At 45.2% G+C, this 22101-nt stretch overlaps 2 protein-coding genes across 2 annotated transcripts; both read right to left on the reverse strand.

Moving 5' to 3' along the window:
- Window positions 1-462: 462 nt before the first annotated feature.
- LOC310872166 (uncharacterized protein) lies at window positions 463-5970 on the reverse strand. The gene is made up of 5 exons (XM_083783886.1): window positions 5700-5970; window positions 4853-5016; window positions 2274-2516; window positions 1664-1870; window positions 463-1061 (listed from the first exon to the last, which is right to left on the reverse strand). Exons 1-5 carry the CDS (start codon window positions 5966-5968, stop codon window positions 862-864), a joined length of 1083 nt encoding a protein of 360 aa, XP_083640012.1. The 5' UTR covers window positions 5969-5970; the 3' UTR covers window positions 463-861.
- An 891-nt stretch (window positions 5971-6861) lies between these two features.
- ier3ip1 (immediate early response 3 interacting protein 1) lies at window positions 6862-8526 on the reverse strand. The gene is made up of 3 exons (XM_083785012.1): window positions 8380-8526; window positions 7699-7800; window positions 6862-7257 (listed from the first exon to the last, which is right to left on the reverse strand). Exons 1-3 carry the CDS (start codon window positions 8468-8470, stop codon window positions 7202-7204), a joined length of 249 nt encoding a protein of 82 aa, XP_083641138.1. The 5' UTR covers window positions 8471-8526; the 3' UTR covers window positions 6862-7201.
- Between the last annotated feature and the right edge of the window lie 13575 nt (window positions 8527-22101).

The following is a 22101-nucleotide window of genomic DNA, read 5'->3' on the forward strand; positions in this document are numbered from 1 at the left end:
CAGTTGCTTCATACGGATATTCAGTGTATTCAATTAATTATTATTTTAAACATGGTCCAAATAAAAAGAAACATCTCAGGTGCAGCAGAAATAATGTTTTTGAATGTTTTAACAAATTCAACATAAACAACAATAAGGTGGAACCAGGGCGGAACAAGGCAGAAAGAGCCCGCTGGTTAGTCAGTCATGGATCTACAGTATCAGAACACTGACAATGGGTCATTTGAGGTTCACCTCAACTCATTTCTATATACATTTCCTGTCTAGGGAAATGTATATGAAAAGTGATGTTTTGATTTGAGTTGACAATAGGAGGTTGCACGTTGCAGGACGTATTTAGAGCCATCTTCCTCTTTCTGATTCTGTGCAAGGAAGCATGAAGAGCCCCTTCTCTCAGCACCATGTCACTGAATGTACTGTAGTACAATAAATAATACAGAAGAAAATACTTTCACATACATGAAAGCTGTAAAACAGGAATATAAAAGGAATCAAATATTCAGAAGCCTCCAGTCCCTGTAAGGCCTCGGCCTGCATCAGCTTATAGTACACTGTTTGACATAGCATAGGACATAATTATGGAATATACAATACAGAAACCAATTCATAAGGAACAAATTAGACAAAGTCATATATTTTCCCAGTACAGATAATATGGAATTCAGAATATCATAATATTAATAATAAAAAAGACGTATTATATTGCATATATGTTTACTGTTAATTATGCAATGGTGAAATTTAATTGGAATGAAACACGAGCAGTAAAGCTGAAACCTGAAACTCATCTTTCATTAATCAGAAATAACTCATTGCAAAATGTTTTCTTCTGATATAACTGAACAAAATGATAAACACTATTCAAGAAGCGCTACTGATGAATCCCGTCATGTTAGGTAACCTGGTTTTGTGTTGCTCCATTTGGAAAGTTATTCCTTGGGAAGAAGACAGGCCCTCCTCTGGTGTGGTCCCCCAGAAAGTGATCTCCACCCTGCCTGGTACTGAAAGGGGCTCCTTAAACCGGGCTGTGACAAAGATGGGGGCTCTGATGGCTCCGGTCCCTGATCAAATGAATTAAACAATTTAGGCATTCAGCAGACGGTCTTAATCCAGAGGGATTTACAGTAAGCAAGGGAAACACAAGGCAATACATAATATATCCTCAGTCTAAACAGTATAATGTGAAGAAAAAAGCAATAATCTGTACATGGATTAAATAATTAAAATAAAGGTCTGGACAATGGACAGTTGGACACAACAACAAACATGATGATAGGGGAGGGAAATGTATAACATCCATTTAGAAAATAAAGATAAAATGTAACATTTGGACATATCAGATGTCAGTTCTCATCATATATTTAATATGTTGCAACGCAACATGTTGTGAACTTGTAGATCTGCTATTTTTGGCTTATGTTCCCCCAGAATATGGATGCTGGCGCAGGGGGTGGTCAATGGCATAAGCGTAGCATTTTAAGTTTTAAGCATTTTAATTATAGTGATATATTTGCCACAATAATCGTGAAATGTAATTGTCATATCGCCCGTTCCCTAGTGTGGAGTATTATTCCTGCACTAATCAGCACAAGAGCATTCACTAGTAACTGTGCAGGCCAGGATATCTGCAAAACAATGGTAAGCTTGTGTGTACGCAGTGTACCTTTATGTTTCTCTATTTCCGCCAGGCAGACAGACAGTATCCAGACACTGGGAGAGCTCCAGCATCTGTAGCCGAAGAGTCTGGCTGGTATTGTGAGGAGGTAGTGTGGGAGGTCGTCGAGGAAGGACCAGACACATGTCAGCCCTGCTGTCCCAGGCACTCTCATCTGTACCCTAGTCTTTACATTGCCTGAGTCAGGCCATTCTTCTGTCAAAACAAAGAGAGACATGAGCAGACAGAAAAACATATACCTTACTTGCTCTTTCTCAGCCCTACATGATTGAATCTACTTTGAAGCTGGCATTTCTATTTTGGTCTTGCCATTATCCTGTAGGACATGAATATAATAAATTGCAATCCTTAACCCCAAATGTTCACAATTTGCAAAAATAGCCTATACTTTACGAAATATTTTGAGATGGGGGTCAGTGGCCAAATACATATAATGTTGGGGGTCCTTGAATGAAATAGTTTGAGAACCACTGACATAGCAACATAATATTTAGCAGAATACGGTTTTAGACTCAGGTCTTAATGGGTTCATTTCTATTCTAAAGTAACAACTAATTGTTTATAACAATCCTACAATTCTGCGCTGAATATAACTCACTCTCACTGTCCTCCTTCAGCAAAGGTCTGGTGTCTTTGTGGAGCTTGTCTGTGGACAGAAGTGTCACTACACTCTCCCACACTGGCTGACCAGAGCGGGAGGAGGCAGAGAGGAAGACGTCTACCTCCACCCCGCCGTCAACCACTTCGTACCCCAGGACTCGGACCTGCAGCGTGAACGGACCCTTCTTCAGTTCGTCAATTGGCTGCAGGGTTTTCAAGCTCTGGCGCACACGGATTAGACCTAGTTAATCAATGACATAGAATGGGGAAAAAACAATACAAAATAAGCTTTCCTTGTTGCCCATACAGTATATGCAAAGTTTCAAATTTGCCTCAAGATTTTGGTACACCGAGCCCTACCAGGCACAAGAACAACACAATATGCACTTGACAGTGCATATAGAGCACCGAAGTCCTGACGTAACTCGCTCATCCCTTCGATTCCCCTGGTTCGCGGAAGTAATTTCTCTATGGAGAATAACATGGGGTGATCTTAATATCGTCTACTATAAGCGTTGTGGTCCAAAAATAAACAAGCTGTCTCTGCGTTATTGTCAGGGAGGTGTCTCTGTATCGTTTGCAACAGTCAGTCACTCATATATGATACAGTCTGCTTCTAGCGAAAATGTAACTAATTCAGTAGCAGTAACATTAGCGTTTTCTCTCAGTCAGTTGATTCTTCATATCCATATGAGTGAAGCGGCCGGGATGACATGTTTCAAACACAGTTCTTATATGAAGCAATCTAAAAATCCTCCTATGGCGATTTCAATGCAACTAAAAAAATACATGAACCTGGGGACTGACGCCCTCTACTGAAAGTGACGTCAGACTTCGGTGCTCTATTGTGTTCCAGCTCATATTTACAATTACATTAAAGGACCACTTCACCACTTTTCAACCTATCTTCATATATTAGGTCCTCACTAATAATAATGAAAAAAATGGCGCAATTGTTTTAGGAGGGCTGTGGGCAGTTCAGAAACCGTCTTCCAGTGACATCATCGATGGGGAATCCAAGCTAATAGAAACGGCAGGCTTTCTAGTCCTGAAAAGTTGCAATGCGAAAATGGAAGCCATCGTTCTCACGATAATGAAAATCTAAACATTTTTGTAAAGAAATCTTGTTTAAAAAAATAATCTGCCTAATGATGATGTCACTGGAAGACGGTTTCTAAACTGCCCACAGCCCTCCTATGAGACACAGACTGAGTAGAAAAACATTGTGCCATTTTATCATGATTATTAGTGAGGACCTATTATATGAAGATAGGTTGAAAAGTGGTGAAGTGGTGAAGTGGTCCTTCCCGCGTTTGCGCGTCTTACTTGTATGGTTCAGTACAGTAGACCAGTCGTTGTCTCAGGTCATTTTCTGATTAATTGAAAAGGGTGGACCCTGTTGTAAACAAGTGTAATTGTTGCCAGATTGCTACTTTATAGCACCTTTAATTTATGTCATATTTTACCATACATATTACATATAAATCTTTCCAACTAAGATACATTATGTTACATGGAAAACGATCAGTTCCCATTAGGACTCATCCCTAAAACTGTGAGAGGCGGTGATAGATTAAAGCAGTTGCTTCAGAGAGAAACCTTCTGGATTATAACCCTGAAAGCCACAAACTTCCCAGGTCTCAATGACGAAATAGAATTTTCCCCTTTTCTCTAAAAAGGTTTCCTCCTCCTCACACACTGTTCACAACATTTTGCTGGTGTCTTTTTATTTTTATTTTCTACAAAACTCGTCGTTTTGATACCCCTGTATTTGAAACTGTATGGACACAACTGTTATGATGTAGATTTTAATGTGCGGACATTGATGTTCTGACATTTATTGTGCTGACACTTATTAGACTGACAGTGACACTGATTGTTGTCAAGTGTTTTCAATCATGGTCGCTATATAATGACGTCTTGCTGCACGTCATAACTATGGGACCCTGACGAAGGCTGATTGCCGAAACGCGTTGGTCCTCCCTTTTGTGTAATGATCTTTGCCATGCCTTAAAGCTTACAATAAAGGCTTTTTTCACTTCACTGGAACAGAGTGCCTTGGATCCTCTTCATTATTCCCATTAGGACTGCTTGAAAATAACTTTATACTAGACATTTAATCCCTTGAACCCCAGCATCCCTATTCTGGGGGGAACATTCACCAATGTAGATCAACAATTTTTGTGAGCTTGTAGATTTGTCTGTTTTTGACAAGGAGATTTGGTGTAGGCTACTGTAAATCGAAAAAGAAGTATCGAGGGTAAATGGTAAATGGTGCATTTATATAGCGCCTTTATCCAAGGTGCTTTACATAGAATGTGCATTATGTGCATTACATTCACCCATTAACGCACACATTCATACACTGATGGCGGCGGAAACCATGCAAGGCACCAACCAGCACATTAGGAGCAATTAGGGGTTCAGTGTCTTGCTCAAGGACACTTCGACACTGTCACTAACTCTGGGGGTCTAAGTGGTTAAACTGAAGTGATATTGATGAAGTCCTGGACTTGTGTCACAGACTCACAGCAGCAACCACTTTGAGAAGCCCCTGCAGTAGGCACTATCTTTTACCTGTTGGACTCAACCTGAAGTTGTCGTCACAGAGGACCATGAGCAGCAGGCGCTGACAGAGAGCTTCAGGGAAGCACAGTGGGATGTCTCTGTATTCACTGTCGGGGTAGTCCCAGCCATAGCCTGCTGCATCACACCACCGCCTCAGCTGCCCAATCTCAAGCCTTGAAAATTTGGAGTAGGATTTAGTTAATAAGGTTTAACAGAACATAACATGTTAACAGAAAATGCAAGTTTGCACAAGGTAGGTAGCCTATAATCTGAATGGTAGTATAGGTGTGGGAAGAGTGGGCACCTCAAATTGGCATTTTTTCCCCCAAAAGTAAAGTATACAAAACTATACATGATTAAAACATGCTTATATAACAAGTCTGATCATGATGTACAGTACAGACTAGTCCATAATCCACATCTATCTGGTCCATAGCTCTAATGCTTAATTCTGCCTTTAAACGATTATTTTTGATGAATTGAAAACGGTGGGCCGTATTGTAAACAAGTGTAATGCTTTTATGGTGTCGTCCACTCAGTTAACAGTTTTTGTATTGAGTTGTGAAATGTACTGTAATTCTGCAAACTGTTAATAAATACTTCAATCAATTAATCAAAAGGGTTAAGGGTCTATGGACCGAGCTAATCCACATCTAGTTCCAATGAGAACCTCTAATTCACATAATGTAAAGTTTACTTTACTTTATAAAACAAACAACCCTCTACGAGAATCTAAATGTTTGGGCTAGGCTGTGCCAACTGCCAAGAATCCCAGATGCCCCACTGACTGCCCACCTGTATCCATCCGAATGCAACAAAAAGAAAAGCTCATTGGAAGTTCAAGTAGTTTACGTACCTACAGTTGAGGACAGTGTAAGCAACTTCACACATTCCATTCCTTGTGTACAAGACACCAGTCCTCCTCCTACAAGTGGCCATGGTCAAGTACTTGATGACGAGATACACCGAGCTTGGAAGCGTTTGACTGCTGTACACATTACGTTTTAGCAGTTTATGAGCGCAGTAAATATGCTTATAGAATAAATAAATGGAACATGCAGCAAGCGAAACAATAACGCCGCTCCGTGCGTTACAGTTACACGCAATATTATTTAATGCTGCCATGTTTTGTTTGCGGCAGTAACGGGACGTGTACTAGGACAAACAAAGTGCGTTCGCCTAATACCCAACTCAGACGAAACGAATATAGTAGGCCAGTCAATTTAAGCTAAAAGGGGCGTGACCCAAAATAAATTGCAATAGTAATCGTTAAAGGTTTTTTATGATCATCCAAATAAGATATGAAAAATTGATTATAATAAGGAATTTGGATCATGGTAAATTCAGGGGTTGAACATTTGAATTATGCTTTAAGTAGCATGTGACATGTCAAACTAGGGGTTATTCATGATTCTGAACATTCCAAGCATTATATTTTTTTGCACGAAAAACACTCCTTGGGTAAAAACGGCCATATAGCCACTTGCCCAAATGTGATGACCTCATCACATTTGTGTATTGGTACATGAGACTTAAAAGTATCTTTCAACTTCTTGTTTATGACCCACAATGACTGGATATACAGGTTTTATAGCAAATTGCGTAACTATTAGACCTTAATTGTCAAATGTTTACACATGTTCTAATCATGTATTTATTTAATATTTTGGAAGACAAAAATAGCCACTTTAACACAGAGGTGCTCACCTATCCCGTTACCTGTTGTGTATATACAATTATAATAATTGTATTGTAATTATTTGAAAACGTTACTTTGTAGATTTTCATTATTACAAAACAATGAAAATAACATTAACCACTATTATGTGGCTGAAAATGTACATTTTGAAAATGTACATTTTCAGCCATTTGAAAATAGTCGATCTACAAGCTCACAATGCGTTGACTCACAATCTACAAGCTCACAATGTCACAACGTGACGCATTGTGAGCTTGTAGACCTGCAATTTTCTAATGATTTGTTATACATAACATATATCAACTTGTTTTAAAGAGCATTTCATGTTTGCTTGAATAACTTTTTTTTTAATTCAACAATGAAAGTGTAAATGCATTGAATTTGTCTGAAAAATGTAACCATCCCAAAAGGTTGTAGGGTCTTAATTTGAATGGCTGGACTTGACTGTACGGTCACTGTACATAATAGGATTTGACGAGACATTGCAAAAGGAGTGATTTATAGACTTCGACTCTGAAACTCTGTACATGTATTCATTTTTTGTGTGCGTACAAGTCAGTCTTCTTTATGTACAGGTGTTCCTGAGGTCACACAAATATTCTTTGCCGTCAGCTGTCGATGTGGTTGTGTCTGCTAGCTTCCAGTAATGTCGTCTTCACTCAGCCAAACAGCAGCAGCAGTACGATAACCACAGTATTCACTCCTATCAAGGGCACTGTGGTGGAGGAAGAAGACACATGGAAAAAGTGATTTTAAGCAAAGATGTTGGCAGTTCTGAAGACAGCCGAGCAGAACAAAAGTGGAGATATTTTACTAAAACACGTTTTCTGACAGGACTTTCAAATGGTTATTTGGAATCCTTACTGTGCTAGAAGACCATGGAGTCTTCATGCACAACTTACTGTCAGAGCTGAAGATAGGTCTAAAAGTTGAGGTGAGACATAGCCTACTATATAATAACTAATGTATTGTAAGTTTCATAATGTGTGAGAGAGAGAGAGAGAGAGAGAGCAAGAGTGTGTGTGTGAGTGAGTGAGTGAGTGAGTGAGTGAGTGAGTGTGTGTGTGTGTGTGTGTGTGTGTGTGTGTGTGTGTGTGTGTGTGTGTGTGTGTGTGTGTGTGTGTGTTGTAAATGCGTGCGTGAGTGAACAGCATACCTCTCATGACCGTTCTGACAGAGCGGATAAGGTTCATGAGTTGAACTCTGATGCCTGGTTCATCACCGAATCCTCCAACACTTTGGTCCACACCCCAGCCAACTAAGATGGAAGGAGACATAGAAAATAATCAGCATAAATAGGTGTAAACGTACTGTTTCATTACAGAAATGTGACCAGCCACCAATGGTGGCTGGCCCCCCATCAATGTGAACAATACAACATTAGTACCAGGTGCAACAAATGTAATTTGTTGTGACAACTTGTTTAAGCGATTTGGAAAATGCCCTAATTTTTCATACACAAGCATTTATACTGTATCGTTTTTTTGTTTCATTATTTTTGTTATTAGCAGTTGCCTGTTTGCTAAACAAAATCACAGGAAAGTACAGTTCGATACAAGGTCTCCTAAAGAGGATTTAAAAGCAAGCCTAGATGTCTCGTTTCCATGGGGTTCTTTAAATTGGAATTGTGATTTCGCACTACCAAAACATATTAAAAAAGATGTGTAATCGCTGGCCCACAATTTTACAGGGCCTTGATCACAGAAATAAAAGTATGTGGGTTGAACTCATCCATTGGTTGAGTTGCTATAGCCCATAAAGCTAGCGTCACGTTAGCTTAACTTTAGAAGATTTCAGCAAAGCACTTCAGGCATATCACGTTACTGCAGGTACTTACTTTTACTAAGAAACCTCTCTTCGTGCAACACAGCAACGGCGTTTACACACAGAATCGCCGCCTGAATAAGAGAATATAAGGTAAAAGCCATGTTGTCTCTTAGCAACTAGAAAAGGAGCTCTGTCTGTTATTTTCTTCTGACGTGTAGTGTACGGCATCTGGCGAGGGACAAACTGTCTGACTGCAGTGACTGGCACCGCACCCGCCGCGTTGCAACTTGGGTCTGTATCGGTTCGGACGTCGGTTATCGGTAGACTAGAGCAGTGGTTCTCAACATGTTGGTCGGGACACCCAGGGTGTCCCCTAGCTCTGGTCATCCCTTGGCTTAAGGCAGTATGGACCCGAGCTAGGGGTCCCGGGCCCACATGATTTGAAGGGGTCACCATATATCTGGGGTCAATACTTTTTAATACTAAGAAGCATTAAGCATACTGCTTCAAAATTAAACAAATTTAAATCATTTTGAAAATAGCTACAATATCGACAAGCTCAGTCACAATGACACGCAACTTGAGGCATTGTGGATTGTGAGCTTGTAGATCTTCCATTTTCACAATATATATCTATTGAACCGAGTCAAACAAAAATGAAACGAAAATGACTCAACTGCTACATTCCAAAATACGGCAGCGTCTAGTGAGCTAATCTAGTGAGCTAATTTAAGACTTCCGGTGGACGATCTCTTCAAAATAAGAGTACCCTCTAGAGTATTGAAAAAAAGTTTAATTTGCACATTAAAACTACAAATTAAGCATTTAAATGATGCTATATGATGCTATAAGACACACATTATGTTTCTGTGTAAGAATAAGTAATTAAATCCTTATAATAATAATAATAAAGTTATCTAAATGGATAAATGCTATTCACTGGAGTGCATGGACTTTATAAAGTGGACACTGGACAAAAGACGGCTCCGCAAGGCAACTATCTGGACATACCCACGCGTTCGGGGAGATGTCCTATACCACACCCCACTCTCCGCTAAGCGGGAGAGGTGTAAAATTCACAGTAGCAGACCTTCTACTGGGGTCAAGGCTGACAAAAAGTACCGTTTCCGGACCCAGAATGGACACTGGACAAAAGACGGCTCCGCGAGGCAACTATCTGGACATACCCACGCGTTCGGGGAGATGTCCTGTACCACACCCCACTCTCCGCTAAGCGGGAGAGGTGTAAAATTCACAGCAGCAGACCTTCTACTGTGGTCAACGCTGAAAAAAGTACCGTTTCCGGACCCAGAATGGACACTGGACAAAGAGGCCTCCGCGAGGCAACTATCTGGACATACCCACACGTTCGGGGAGATGTCCTCTACCACACCACACTCTCCGCTAAGCGGGAGAGGTGTAAAATTCACAGCAGCAGACCTTCTACTGGGGTCAATGCTGACAAAAAGTACCGTTTCCGGACCCAGAATGGACACTGGACAAAGAGGCCTCCGCGAGGCAACTATCTGGACATACCCACACGTTCGGGGAGATGTCCTCTACCACACCACACTCTCCGCTAAGCGGGAGAGGTGTAAAATTCACAGCAGCAGACCTTCTACTGGGGTCAAGGCTGACAAAAAGTACCGTTTCCGGACCCAGAATGGACACTGGACAAAAGACGGCTCCGCGAGGCAACTATCTGGACATACCCACGCGTTCGGGGAGATGTCCTGTACCACACCCCACTCTCCGCTAAGCGGGAGAGGTGTAAAATTCACAGCAGCAGACCTTCTACTGGGGTCAATGCTGACAAAAAGTACCGTTTCCGGACCCAGAATGGACACTGGACAAAGAGGCCTCCGCGAGGCAACTATCTGGACATACCCACACGTTCGGGGAGATGTCCTCTACCACACCACACTCTCCGCTAAGCGGGAGAGGTGTAAAATTCACAGCAGCAGACCTTCTACTGGGGTCAAGGCTGACAAAAAGTATCGTTTCCGGACCCAGAATGGACACTGGACAAAAGACGGCTCCGCGAGGCAACTATCTGGACATACCCACGCGTTCGGGGAGATGTCCTGTACCACACCCCACTCTCCGCTAAGCGGGAGAGGTGTAAAATTCACAGCAGCAGACCTTCTACTGTGGTCAACGCTGAAAAAAGTACCGTTTCCGGACCCAGAATGGACACTGGACAAAGAGGCCTCCGCGAGGCAACTATCTGGACATACCCACGCGTTCGGGGAGATGTCCTCTACCACACCACACTCTCCGCTAAGCGGGAGAGGTGTAAAATTCACAGCAGCAGACCTTCTACTGGGGTCAATGCTGACAAAAAGTACCGTTTCCGGACCCAGAATGGACACTGGACAAAGAGGCCTCCGCGAGGCAACTATCTGGACATACCCACGTGTTCGGGGAGATGTCCTCTACCACACCCCACTCTCCGCTAAGCGAGAGAGGTGTAAAATTCACAGCAGCAGACCTTCTACTGGGGTCAACGCTCAAAAAAGTGCTGTGCCTTGGGGCATTGACATGAAATCACTTTCTCTACGCAAGCTAAGTCAGGTCAAGGAGTTACCTCTAGCTTTGGAATGGGTGTCACTTGTGTGCGTTGATTGCATCTGTCTGTGCATTTATGCATTTGTTTGTCCTGACGAAACTTGATTATTTCTCGACTGTTTATTTTCTCGTATGACACGACATAGAAACTACCTGTGACTACTGTCTTTGTGTGCTGTCGAGCGGATGTTCTTTGCATCAGCTCAAAGGTATAGCCTGCTGTGTCATTCGATTCATTTGTCCAGATATGCCATTTATGATCTTTAAGGATGTACAATGACGCATATGGTGGCCTGTCGAAAAATACACACATACTGGTCAAAGCATACTCATTTTGGTGGTACAGACAGGATAAATTGAACGTTTTTGGAATTTTTGTGCCAGCTCTTAACAGGAGAAGTAAGGTCTGTGGGCTGTTAATTACTTCATATGTTGATAAGCTCTTTTCCTGCTGACATGTTTCACATTGTTCAGATTGAGCAGGTAATATTTGTGCAATAGTGTCTAAGATGCCTTTTTGTGACACGTCAAGTGGCTGCACTATGAATTGTGACATGTTCTTTGTAGATGGTAAGGCCTTGTCACCACATTGAGTACAACTATACAGACTAAGACTTTTCAGGCAAAGCAGGTCATCTCCAAGGAAAGGAGACCGAAGTGTGTATTCTACAAATCTATTTAATATGGTGCATACTTCTGTCCTAGAACATTTCTGAGACACTAATGACACTGATGTGTTGGCTAGATTGAATTTCTCAAGTTTCCGTCTAAATGTTGAGTCCTGCGCTGCTGCTTCTTCAAGCCGTGTGTGACATTTTTTGATAGCAGATGTCTGTTGTAGAAATGTTAGAATTGGTAATGGTATAGCTTCACACATATTGTCATTTAGACTTTCATTGCATAAAACCACATCATCATCATCTTCTTCCAAATTGTCCTCCGTTATTGTTCTGTTAATTGCTTTCAACTGTCCAGGCACAGAATGTACAGATGTCTGTATGTTTTGCTTGAACAACTGTGTGGACACCACACATACTCAACCAAACTACTAGTTTGTGTATAAAATCTAATGGGTCATTGTGCATTCCTAAGGCCAAGTAAGATGCTATTCACTAGTTGTTGAGTGACACCACAGATTGTTTTGCAATCAAATGTGTGACCTGGATTTTGAAAAAACGCTTGAATGAGAGCTGCTAAATTCCCCGGCATAGATGACAACTGAACCATCGAAGTAGGTGTCAATGGTTTCAATTTATCTTGTACTACTTGTAGATGCAGTATACCCACGCGTTCGGGGAGATGTCCTGTACCACACCCCACTCTCCGCTAAGTGGGAGAGGTGTAAAATTCACGGCAGCAGACCTTCTACTGAGGTCAACGCTCAAAAAAGTGCTGTGCCTTGGGGCATTGACAATTATTTAATTAACAAATTAAATAACCTTATTTTATTCTGAAGGCAACCGGATGTCTTAAATTAGCTAGCTCTCAGACAGGAAGTTCTAAATTAGCTCATAAGACAGAGCCAAATATCTGTCTGAGAGTGGAGCCTGCCTGGCAAATGACATGGGGGGTCCTTTTTGTGGGCTTGGCCGAAAGTGGGCGTTACCAAAAGGTGGGCGTGGCCATGGCCGCCAGAAGTCTGTCAGATTTTGACAGCTTCAAATTAGTGTTAAACATAATATAACCCAATTGACTCCAGTCCTCTCTGTTTAATATATCTATAATGAAACTATATAAACTATGCATATACCATGAAGTGCTATGACTACTAGCTCTGGTCCATAGCTCTAATGCGTTTCATTTAGAGCTATGTTACTCTAAACTTCCCCGCTCGCATGAATGCAGACCAGCCTCTACTCTTTGGCGTAAATAAAAAGAACGTTTTTGCTACACATAAAAACAAAGGCGAGTTGTGTCATTAGAAAGCCTACTTTGGTAATTGGTTCTAGTTCTAGTGAACAGAAATAATAAATAAATAGATTTGGTAACCTAACTGTAGGGAGTGCAAACACATTAAAGAACCTGGGGGTTATCATCTATGAAAAGGCAACACAATGAGCAGAAAATAAAAATGAACCATGTAAATACAACAAATTGAGCAGAGCACTGCAGGGAGTTGAACCCCATTCCGGTAAACCAGAAGTACCACAACCAGTGCCTTGGTTTTTGTTTTGTTTTACGAGGTCCATTCGTTGAAAAATTTTGCATTGCAACGGTAAAGTAATTTCACAATTGACATTGTAGGCAATAATTAATAACGGTATGGCACCAGGCCAAAGCCATGGGGATAGAGTATGTTTTGCACTCTGAGTGAGTGTGTGTGTGTGTGTGTGTCCGTCAGTTTGTTAACAGCTAATCTCCAGCACCATTAACCCGGTCGATGCCAAATTTTGCACACACACTCCCTGGATGCCAACGATGAACCTCTGTCCCAAATTTTCCAGAACGGCCTGTATAGCACCACACATTTTTGTATGCCCTCCGAGACTATGGACTATAGCCTTTCGCTTTTCCGCGATTTAACCTTTTTTCAAATCGTGAACAATGATGAAGAATCGCGCACTATAGCATGCCACTTAATGACCTTGGGGTCATCAAGGTCATTGATATTGATCAATAACCTTGAGCAGTATAAATGACCTTCAATAAGACTAGTAAATGACCTTGACCAGTATAAATGACCTTGACAAGTACAAATGACCTTGACCAGTATAAATGACCTTCATGAGACTAGTAAATGACCTTGACCAGTATAAATGACCTTTAGAAGACTAGTAAATGATCTTCACCAGTATAAATGACCTTTAGAAGACTAGTAAATGATCTTCACCAGTATAAATGACCTTGACCAGTATGCGGTCCGTGACCATGGACTATAGCCTTTTGCTTTTCCTTGATTTTCACCTTTAAAAAATCCTCAACAATGATGAAGAATCGCACACTATAGCGCGCCGCTCAATGACCTGAGACCATGGACCAATGAATGAAATACAACACATTGAGCAGGGCACTGCAGGGAGTTGAACCCCGTTCCGGTAAACCAGAAGTCCGACACCAGTGCCTTAGTTTTTGTGTTGTTGTTCATTTAAAGGTCCAGGTGTGCATACGCATGTGCCCCTGTGTGTGTAGGTGCATGTGTGCATGTGTGTGCACGCTTCAATGACCACTGTTGGACCCAATGGCGATCAAGGACCTCAGGGAGCCACCCATAATTCACAACGGTCACAGCGAACTCTGTTGCATCACAACTGGTGGCCAACAGTCGTAACCAACACCGCCACGACCCACAGGAGAATACCATCGCACAGTGGTATCAGACCAACCACAATCAGCCAGCCCTCAAACCAAACCCTTCGACCTAGAAGAACTCAAAACTGCAATGGGAAAGTTGAAACCCGGAAAAGCAGCAGGGATTGATGACATACTGGCAGAAATTATACAGCACCTGGAACCTAACGCAAAGACCTGGCTCGTGGGGATGCTGAACACATGCATGGCACAGAAAACCATCCCTTCTGTCTGGAGAAAAGCCAAAGTGGTTGCAATCCCCAAACCTGGCAAAGACCCATCATCCTCAAAGAGCTACCGACCCATTTCCCTCCTCTGCATCACCTACAAGAGAGGCTGCTACTCCAACGCCTCATACCACTCATAGACACCAAGCTGACTAAAGACCAAGCTGGTTTCCGTCCCGTCCTGTGCTGGACAGAGCTCAACCTCACCCAACACATTGAGGATGGGTTTGAGGGAAAACAAATAACTGGAGCAGCAACTGGAGGGCGAAGCAAGCACGCAGGCAGCTTGTGCCTGCCTGCGTGCCTGCCTGCCTTCCTCATGTGGAAGCTGCATAGTTGAGTTTGTGTGTGTGTTTCTTTTTCTGTCTTTCTTTCTTAGGACGAAGATCAAGGTAGACGCCGTTGGAAGGCTCAACACAAGCCGATGCCCCTAGAGATCCATCCCAAAGCTTCCCTCAGGGAGTCCAGCAAGCCAGCTAGCCAGCAAGCCCGCCCAGTCAGCCAACGCAGCCAGCCAGCTCCGCCAGTCAGCCAGTGTAGAAAGTCAGGCTGCCAAGCCAGCGCACATCAGCCCTTGCAGTCAACCATTGTAGCCATACCAGCCTTGCTCAGTCAGCTCAGCCAGGCCTCTCTCGAGGCCTGGCTCTCTGTCTGCCTGGCCCGGTCTGCCCCGCCCTGCCTTGCAGCAACAGAACCAGCCTTGCTGGCAAGCCAGCCAGCTCAGAATACGAGCTCAGCAAGCCAGCGCAGCTGGCAAGCACGCAGTTAGTCTAAACCAGTTTCAGACTGGCAGGCCAAGGCAGACAGACAGGAAGACCGAGGCGCCTAGGCAGGCAGACAGGCCAGGAAGGCAACAAAGTGCAGGCAGGGGGACTGTCCGGCCTAAGGCTGCGCTGCAAGGGTTGGAGCCTGGCCAGCTCCTGCTGGTCTAGACTGAGTGGCTGTGGCTGCACAGTAAGGCTGCGGTAACCTAGTCTGGGCTTGCTGCTGCACTGGCTTGCTCAGCTCGCATTCTGAGCTGGCTGGCTTTCCAGAAAGGCTGGTTCTGTTGCTGCAAGGCAGGGCAGGGCAGACCGGGCCAGGCAGACAGAGAGCCAGGCCTCAAGAGAGGCCTGGCTGAGCTGACTGAGCAAGGCTGGTATGGCTGCAATGGCTGACTGCAAGGGCTGATATGCTCTGGCTTGGCAGCCTGACTTTCTACACTGGCTGACTGGCGGAGCTGACTGGCTGCGTTGGCTGACTGGGCAGGCTTGCTGGCTAGCTGGCTTGCTGTGCTCCCTGAGGGAAGCTTTGGGATGGATCTCTAGGGGCATCGGCTAGTGTTGAGCCTTCCTATGGCGTCTACCTTGATCTCTGTCCTAAGAAAGAAAGACAGAAAAAGAAAGACACACAAACCCAACTATGCAGCTTCCACCTGAGGAACCGAGACGCGAGAAAAGAACTGAGCGTCACTTGGGATGGTCACAAACTCTCCAACCATACCCACCCCATGTATCTTGGAGTTACACTGGACAGGACACTCTTCTTCAAAAAAACACCTGGAGAACACAAAAGCCACGGTCAACACCCACAATAACATCCTGTGAAAACTAGTGAACTCCCAAGTGGGGCGCAGACCCACAAACAATCCGTGCAACTGCCATGGCCCTGTCTTTCTCTACAGCAGAGTATTCCTGCTCAAGCTGGAGCCGATCACGTCACACCAAATTGGTCGACACAGCCCTAAATGACACCTGTCGCATCATCACGGGATGGGTCAAGAAAACACCTGTCCCGTCCGTGCCTTTATGCGCTAGCCGGCACCTCCCCCCGCACATCAGACGACTGTGTAACGCTCAAGATGAATGGAAAACACAGGAGATAGACAGTGAAGTCTGGAATGAAATGATAGAGAACACCTCACACACACAGTTTCCTTTCGTGGCTGTTTACATTCGAGGGTCGCCGGTCCTCTCAAACGGAACAGTTTAACGTCATGCCCAGGACGAAAAGATATAGAGAACACCATAATGACAAATGACAAATAACAGCAGGAAGGCATGGGCCACAATCCACCGTCTTGGCAAAGACCACACCACCCATAATTCACAACGGTCACAGCAAATTCTGTTGCATCACAACTAGTGTAGGTATTGGATGGAGCCCGCACACCACAGGTATAAGAAAGACGTGATGCAGAGGAGGGAAATGGGTCGGTAGCTCTTCGGGGATAATGGGTCTTTGCCAGGTTTAGGGATTGCAACCACTTTGGCCTTTTTCCAGACAGAAGGGGTGGTTTTCTGTGCTGTGCATGTGTTCAGCATCCCCACAAGCCAGGGCCTTGAGTTAGGTCCCAGGTGCTGTATCATTTCTGCCAGTAGGTCATCAATCCCTGCTGCTTTTCCGGGTTTCAACTTTCCCATTGCAGTTTCAAGTTCTTCTAGGTCGAAGGGTTTGGTTTGAGTGATGGCTGATTATGGTTGGTCTGATACCACTGTGCGATGGTATTCTATGTGGGTCGGTGGCGGTGTTGGTTACAACTGTTGGCCACCAGTTGTGACCAAGACCGCCACCAACCCACAGGAGAATACCATCGCACAGTGGTATCAGACCAACCACAATCAGCCAGCCTTCAAACCAAACCCTTCGACCTAGAAGAACGTGAAACTGCAATGGGAAAGTTGAAACCCGGAAAAGCAGCAGGGATTGATGACCTACTAGCAGAAATGATACAGCACCTGGGACCTAACGGAAAGACCTGGCTTGTGGGGATGCTGAACACATGCATAGCACAGAAAACCATCCCTTCTGTCTGGAAAAAGGCCAAAGTGGTTGCAATCCCTAAACCTGGCAAAGACCCATTATCCCCAAAGAGCTACCGACCCATTTCCCTCCTCTGCATCACCTACAAGCCTATCCCGTCACACCAAATTGGTCGACACAGCCCTAAATGACACCTGTGGCATCATCATAGGATGCATCAAGACAACACCTGACCCTGTCCCAACACCTGTTTACATTCGAGGGTCGCCGGTCCTCTCGAACGGAACAGTTTAACGTCATGCCCAGGACGAAAAGATATAGAGAACACCAACATGACAAATAACAGCAGGAAGGCATGGGCCACAATCCACCGTCTTGGCAAAGACCACACCACCCATAATTCACAACGGTCACAGCAAACTCTATTGCATCACAACTGGTGTAGTTATTGGATGGAGCCCGCACACCACCAAAAAAAAGAAAAACAACATACTATAGTATGCCCTCCGTGACCATGGACTTTAGCCTTTCGCTTTTCTGCAATTTAACCTTTTTTCAAATCCTCAACAATGATGAAGAATCGCGCACTATAGCGTGCCACTTAATGACCTTGACCAATATCAATGACCTTGAGCAGTATAAATTACCTTCAATAAGACTAGTAAATTACCTTGACCAGTATAAATGACCTTGACAAGTACAAATGACCTTGACCAGTATAAATGACCTTCACCAGTAGAAATGACCGTGACCAGTATATGACTGTGACCAGTATAAATTACCTTCATGAGACTAGTAATTGACCTTGACCAGTATAAATGACCTTTAGAAGACTAGTAAATGATCTTCACCAGTATAAATGACCTTTAGAAGACTAGTAAATGATCTTCACCAGTATAAATGACCTTGACCAGTATGCGGTCCGTGACCATGGACTATAGCCTTTTGCTTTTCCTTGATTTTCACCTTTAAAAAATCCTCAACAATGATGAAGAATCGCACACTATAGCGCGCCGCTCAATGACCTGAGACCATGGACCAATGAATGAAATACAACACATTGAGCAGGGCACTGCAGGGAGTTGAACCCCGTTCCGGTAAACCAGAAGTCCGACACCAGTGCCTTAGTTTTTGTGTTGTTGTTCATTTAAAGGTCCAGGTGTGCATACGCATGTGCCCCTGTGTGTGTAGGTGCATGTGTGCATGTGTGTGCACGCTTCAATGACCACTGTTGGACCCAATGGCGATCAAGGACCTCAGGGAGCCACCCATAATTCACAACGGTCACAGCGAACTCTGTTGCATCACAACTGGTGGCCAACAGTCGTAACCAACACCGCCACGACCCACAGGAGAATACCATCGCACAGTGGTATCAGACCAACCACAATCAGCCAGCCCTCAAACCAAACCCTTCGACCTAGAAGAACTCAAAACTGCAATGGGAAAGTTGAAACCCGGAAAAGCAGCAGGGATTGATGACATACTGGCAGAAATTATACAGCACCTGGAACCTAACGCAAAGACCTGGCTCGTGGGGATGCTGAACACATGCATGGCACAGAAAACCATCCCTTCTGTCTGGAGAAAAGCCAAAGTGGTTGCAATCCCCAAACCTGGCAAAGACCCATCATCCTCAAAGAGCTACCGACCCATTTCCCTCCTCTGCATCACCTACAAGAGAGGCTGCTACTCCAACGCCTCATACCACTCATAGACACCAAGCTGACTAAAGACCAAGCTGGTTTCCGTCCCGTCCTGTGCTGGACAGAGCTCAACCTCACCCAACACATTGAGGATGGGTTTGAGGGAAAACAAATAACTGGAGCAGCAACTGGAGGGCGAAGCAAGCACGCAGGCAGCTTGTGCCTGCCTGCGTGCCTGCCTGCCTTCCTCATGTGGAAGCTGCATAGTTGAGTTTGTGTGTGTGTTTCTTTTTCTGTCTTTCTTTCTTAGGACGAAGATCAAGGTAGACGCCGTTGGAAGGCTCAACACAAGCCGATGCCCCTAGAGATCCATCCCAAAGCTTCCCTCAGGGAGTCCAGCAAGCCAGCTAGCCAGCAAGCCCGCCCAGTCAGCCAACGCAGCCAGCCAGCTCCGCCAGTCAGCCAGTGTAGAAAGTCAGGCTGCCAAGCCAGCGCACATCAGCCCTTGCAGTCAACCATTGTAGCCATACCAGCCTTGCTCAGTCAGCTCAGCCAGGCCTCTCTCTCGAGGCCTGGCTCTCTGTCTGCCTGGCCCGGTCTGCCCCGCCCTGCCTTGCAGCAACAGAACCAGCCTTGCTGGCAAGCCAGCCAGCTCAGAATACGAGCTCAGCAAGCCAGCGCAGCTGGCAAGCACGCAGTTAGTCTAAACCAGTTTCAGACTGGCAGGCCAAGGCAGACAGACAGGAAGACCGAGGCGCCTAGGCAGGCAGACAGGCCAGGAAGGCAACAAAGTGCAGGCAGGGGGACTGTCCGGCCTAAGGCTGCGCTGCAAGGGTTGGAGCCTGGCCAGCTCCTGCTGGTCTAGACTGAGTGGCTGTGGCTGCACAGTAAGGCTGCGGTAACCTAGTCTGGGCTTGCTGCTGCACTGGCTTGCTCAGCTCGCATTCTGAGCTGGCTGGCTTTCCAGAAAGGCTGGTTCTGTTGCTGCAAGGCAGGGCAGGGCAGACCGGGCCAGGCAGACAGAGAGCCAGGCCTCAAGAGAGGCCTGGCTGAGCTGACTGAGCAAGGCTGGTATGGCTGCAATGGCTGACTGCAAGGGCTGATATGCTCTGGCTTGGCAGCCTGACTTTCTACACTGGCTGACTGGCGGAGCTGACTGGCTGCGTTGGCTGACTGGGCAGGCTTGCTGGCTAGCTGGCTTGCTGTGCTCCCTGAGGGAAGCTTTGGGATGGATCTCTAGGGGCATCGGCTAGTGTTGAGCCTTCCTATGGCGTCTACCTTGATCTCCGTCCTAAGAAAGAAAGACAGAAAAAGAAAGACACACAAACCCAACTATGCAGCTTCCACCTGAGGAACCGAGACGCGAGAAAAGAACTGAGCGTCACTTGGGATGGTCACAAACTCTCCAACCATACCCACCCCATGTATCTTGGAGTTACACTGGACAGGACACTCTTCTTCAAAAAAACACCTGGAGAACACAAAAGCCACGGTCAACACCCACAATAACATCCTGTGAAAACTAGTGAACTCCCAAGTGGGGCGCAGACCCACAAACAATCCGTGCAACTGCCATGGCCCTGTCTTTCTCTACAGCAGAGTATGCCTGCTCAAGCTGGAGCCGATCACGTCACACCAAATTGGTCGACACAGCCCTAAATGACACCTGTCGCATCATCACGGGATGGGTCAAGACAACACCTGTCCCGTCCGTGCCTTTATGCGCTAGCCGGCACCTCCCCCCGCACATCAGACGACTGTGTAACGCTCAAGATGAATGGAAAACACAGGAGATAGACAGTGAAGTCTGGAATGAAATGATAGAGAACACCTCACACACAGTTTCCTTTCGTGGCCGTTTACATTCGAGGGTCGCCGGTCCTCTCGAACGGAACAGTTTAACGTCATGCCCAGGACGAAAAGATATAGAGAACACCATAATGACAAATAACAGCAGGAAGGCATGGGCCACAATCCACCGTCTTGGCAAAGACCACACCACCCATAATTCACAACGGTCACAGCAAACTCTGTTGCATCACAACTGGTGTAGGTATTGGATGGAGCCCGCACACCACAGGTATAAGAAAGACGTGATGCAGAGGAGGGAAATGGGTCGGTAGCTCTTCGGGGATAATGGGTCTTTGCCAGGTTTAGGGATTGCAACTACTCCAGCCTTTTTCCAAACAGAAGGGATGGTTTTCTGTGCTATGCATGTGTTCAGCATCCCCACAAGCCAGGTCCTTGCGATAGGTCCCAGGTGCTGTATAATTTCTGCAAGTATGCCATCAATCCCTGCTGCTTTTCCGGGTTTCAACTTTCCCATTGCAGTTTCACGTTCTTCTAAGTCGAAGGGTTTGGTTTGAGGGCTGGCTGATTGTGGTTGGTCTGATACCACTGTGCGATGGTATTCTATGTGGGTCGGTGGCGGTGTTGGTTACAACTGTTGGCCACCAGTTGTGACCAAGACCGCCACCGACCCACAGGAGAATACCATCGCACAGTGGTATCAGACCAACCACAATCAGCCAGCCCTCAAACCAAACCCTTCGACCTAGAAGAACTTGAAACTGCAATGGGAAAGTTGAAACCCGGAAAAGCAGCAGGGATTGATGACCTACTGGCAGAAATGTTACAGCACCTGGGACCCAACACAAAGACCTGGCTTGTGGGGATGCTGAACACATGCATAGCACAGAAAACCATCCCTTCTGTCTGGGAAAAGGCCAAAGTGGTTGCAATCCCTAAACCTGGCAAAGACCCATTATCCACAAAGAGCTACCGACCCATTTCCCTCTGCATCACCTACAAGGCTATATGAGAAGCTGCTACTCCAACGCCTTGTTGCCACTCATAGATACCAAGCTGACTAAAGACCAAGCTGGTTTCCGTCCCAGCCGCTCCTGTGCTGGACAGAGCTCAACCTCACCCAACACATTGTGGATGGGTTTGAGGGGAAACAAATAACTGGAGCAGCATTCAGAGATCTCTCTGCTGCCTACGACACTGTCCAACACCGCACAATGGTCAGGAAAAGCCTCCTCAACAACAGGCGCTTCTATGTCCAGTTAAATGACCAGAGGAGTAAATGGAAAGCCCAAAAGAACGGCCTCCAACAAGGTAGCGTGCTCGCCCCCCTCCTTTTCAATATCTACACAAACGACCAGCCACTACCCAATGCCTAATGCCAGCGTTTCATCTATGCCGACAACCTCTGCATTACGACCCAACAAGCAGACTTCCAGAAGATTGAGTCTGTCCTTGAAAGTGCCCTCCAAGAAATGTCAAGCTACTACAATACAACCACCTGAAACCCAACCT

Source organism: Protomyctophum parallelum, assembly GCF_964188405.1.
Source record: "Protomyctophum parallelum genome assembly, chromosome: 15".
Taxonomy (NCBI): Eukaryota; Metazoa; Chordata; class Actinopteri; order Myctophiformes; family Myctophidae; genus Protomyctophum; species Protomyctophum parallelum.

Coding starts and splice junctions, on each gene's coding strand:
- LOC310872166 (XM_083783886.1), bottom strand. CDS start 5,968: ATGGCAGCATTAAATAATATTGCGTGTAACTGTAACGCACGGAGCGGC. Junction 5,017..5,699: donor TACACTGTCCTCAACTGTAG/GTACGTAAACTA, acceptor CAAATTTTCAAG/GCTTGAGATTGGGCAGCTGA. Junction 1,062..1,663: donor GGAAATAGAGAAACATAAAG/GTACACTGCGTA, acceptor TCATTTGATCAG/GGACCGGAGCCATCAGAGCC.
- ier3ip1 (XM_083785012.1), bottom strand. CDS start 8,470: ATGGCTTTTACCTTATATTCTCTTATTCAGGCGGCGATTCTGTGTGTA. Junction 7,801..8,379: donor AGAGAGGTTTCTTAGTAAAA/GTAAGTACCTGC, acceptor CTTCCATCTTAG/TTGGCTGGGGTGTGGACCAA. Junction 7,258..7,698: donor TGTCAGAACGGTCATGAGAG/GTATGCTGTTCA, acceptor CCTCCACCACAG/TGCCCTTGATAGGAGTGAAT.